The sequence below is a fragment of the Triticum aestivum genome, chromosome 7B (genome assembly GCF_018294505.1).
Source record: "Triticum aestivum cultivar Chinese Spring chromosome 7B, IWGSC CS RefSeq v2.1, whole genome shotgun sequence".
Lineage (NCBI taxonomy): Eukaryota > Viridiplantae > Streptophyta > Magnoliopsida > Poales > Poaceae > Triticum > Triticum aestivum.
In genome coordinates, this window is record NC_057813.1 from 486,882,909 (window position 1) to 486,885,794 (window position 2,886).

The window sequence follows — 2,886 nt, forward strand, 5'->3', positions numbered from 1 at the left end:
AGTTTATTCTGTTGCTTGCTAGTTTTTTTGATGGAACATTGCTAACTAATTGGTTGAAACTATCCTCAAAATTCACTACGAGTGAAAAGGGTCGTTTGTATATTTGTTGTGTCGGTGAACTTGTGCATTAAAAATAAACATAAATCCGGAGATTCCATTTCAAATAGGTCAATCTTTTGAACTGACTGCTGACTTCATGAGCAGGTAAGAGACAACCTGGCCCAAAGGTTCATGCCGGATTGTAGGAAGTGGGTGATTGTCCAGCCCCAACAATAACAAGCTTGTTTCTAAAAATGTTTTCATCGACGCGGGGAAAATTGCACACATGTTCACTTGCGCATTTTGCATGTATGTATGTATAGAAAGTTGAAATAAAATAGAAATAAACAGACAATAAACCTTAAAAATAACCGTTAACAAATTAGTCTCGGCCCTCTTCAATATTTGCATGCCTTCTGTCGGGCCCTCCACCTCCCCTAAGTAAGCAGGATGACCTAGACAGAAACATGTTCTCTCTCTGCCCTTCATCCCCTCCGCGTCGCCTGGCTGCTGACACGGCGAATGCATGTACAAGAACAACCTACAGGGTCCTCTGATCTGAACCCCGTAGACTACTCAAATGTCCTAGTAATACATACACGAATCTTTGAGTAAAAGAATTGAACAAAGCTATATAGAGAATTGAAGATTCGGAAGGGATCGGCTCCGGCCGGCCGGCGGGGCCACCAAGGTTTAGCAGGGCTTGCCGGGCTTGCACGGCAAGCAGCCGGCGAAGCGCGTGAGCCTGGTGACGTACGATCCCGGCTTGGGCGGGATGAGGTCATCCTTCTCGAACTTCCTTTGGTTGGGGCCGCCGCTGTCGGTGAAGACGGCGTCGTTGAGCATCAGGTCCCCCTCCGAGTGCCACACCCAGTTCTTCCACTCGGCCTCCTCCGCGTACAGCCGCTTCGTGATCAGCTTCGCCGCCAGGTTCGGCGGCGCGATGTAGCGGTTCCCCTGGCTGATGATGGTCGGGTTCTTGCTGCCGCCGATGGCGTACATGAGCCAGTGGGTGTAGTCGTTGTTCACCACGTGGAAGAATCCCCATCGGCACCTGATAATTAAGCAAGAGAAAATGATTTATAAATGTTGTGAGCACAAATTAACCAGCTTAATTTTAGCTTGACATTATGATGATGACCTTGGCATTCTCTGCACGAGGCCTCTTCCGAAGTGGTTGAAGGCGACGGTGATCTGCATGATCTCGTCCTTGGGGTTGCTGTCGCTGGAACCGAAGAGCATGACGTCGTTGTGGTTGGTGAGGTGGCAGTTGGAGATGGTGACGCCGGTGGACTGGTCGATGACGTCGATGAGGCCGTCCTGGCAGGTGGCGAGGGAGAGGTGGTCGAGCCACACGTCGGTGGAGCCGAAGACGCTCACGCCGTCGCCGTCCGACTGGGTGCGGAACCCGATGTGCTGCGGCGAGTCCCGGATCCTGCCGCCCTTGCCCACGATAAGGTCGTTCACGTGGATGTTGTGGATGATCACGTTGTGCGCGTACTGCACGGTCACCTGCGCGCCGTCGGCGATGCGCAGCTGCACACCGCGGCCGTCGATGGTCTTGTTGCTGCCGACCAGCAGCTCCTCCTTGAGCTTGATCAGCATGGGCCTGGCGAAGATGATCCACAGGGGCTCATTCTGGATCACGGCCCACCGGAGCGTGCCCGGCCGCGGCTCCTCCACGTTGTCGTCCTCGCCGTCCGTGACGATGTAAATCTTCCCGCCCAGCCCGCCCGTGGCCCGCCTCCCGAACCCCTGCGCGCACCGCGCCAGACGCATCCGGTCCGTCGCCCAGTCGTCGCGGCACCGCCAGCACCGGTCGATCGGGTTCGTCGCCTTGCACGGCCCGGCGAACTTCTTGTGCAGTCCCAGCAACTTCCTCCTCGAGCCGCTCTCCTCCCGAACGGTCCTGTGGACGGCGCGGTTCAAGCTGTTGGCGACCTCGATGGGGTTGGGATGGTAGGTGGCCTCCGCGCGGGCTCTGGCCTCCAGCTGGCGCCGCTGCCAGTACTCGTCGAACTCGCCGATGTTGGCCTCCGACACGGCCGCCGCCGCCAGGAAGAAGACGGCGTACAAGAGCAACGAGACGGGCCTGCTCCACTGGAACCCCTCCATGGTTCCTTTATTGCTGTAGTAGATTATTACTCACCGTTAGGATCGATCGAGCTCCCCTCCTCCTACCTCGTGATGGCCTTGATTTTTAGGTGTATGAAGGTAGGACGGTGAGCTCCATCAGGGACATTGCTCGATCCAGGTGACGAGGAACGGGGAGGAATATATAGCTCGGCCGGGCGTGTCTAGAAGAGAGTGGTGTATAATTAGGGAGTGGTGAAGCGACGATAGAGGAGAGCGCAACTCGCGCATGCTTCGGTACCTTGTCGCCATGCCCATGAGTGAAGGTGATTCAGGGAGCGTGCTCGGCCCCTGCATGCCTCTCGCTCCGGTGTTTAGAGTCTCTTATCATACTATTCTTGGGTTGCTATGCATAGCATATGCAACATTTCGAACACCATAATGTGAGGGCACATCATCTTAATTATCTCTACCTTATTTTTATTTTTATTTTGGCGGAAAGAACCGAGATCTATTTTATTACAAAGGTTATTAATAAGAAGTACAAACCACCTCAAAACATAATCACAATTTGTTAAACTGTATAGCTTCTGTATATGTGTACGTATGTGTACGTATGATGTAACGTTGTACCTCTTCATTATATATATATATATATATATATATATATATATATATATATATATATATATATACATGTATATATATATATAGGCCACCTCTAGAGGGTTGAGCCAGTTCCCCCAAACCTATTGTCTTACATGGTATCAGACT

The 2,886-nt window shown here is 52.3% G+C and overlaps 1 protein-coding gene across 1 annotated transcript; it reads right to left on the minus strand.

Moving 5' to 3' along the window:
* Window positions 1-372: 372 nt before the first annotated feature.
* On the minus strand, window positions 373-2,288 carry LOC123160072 (pectate lyase). Its single transcript, XM_044577893.1, has 2 exons — window positions 1,181-2,288; window positions 373-1,093 (listed from the first exon to the last, which is right to left on the minus strand). The coding sequence occupies exons 1-2, from the start codon at window positions 2,152-2,154 to the stop codon at window positions 733-735; spliced, it is 1,335 nt and encodes a 444-aa protein (XP_044433828.1). The 5' UTR covers window positions 2,155-2,288; the 3' UTR covers window positions 373-732.
* Window positions 2,289-2,886: the final 598 nt, after the last annotated feature.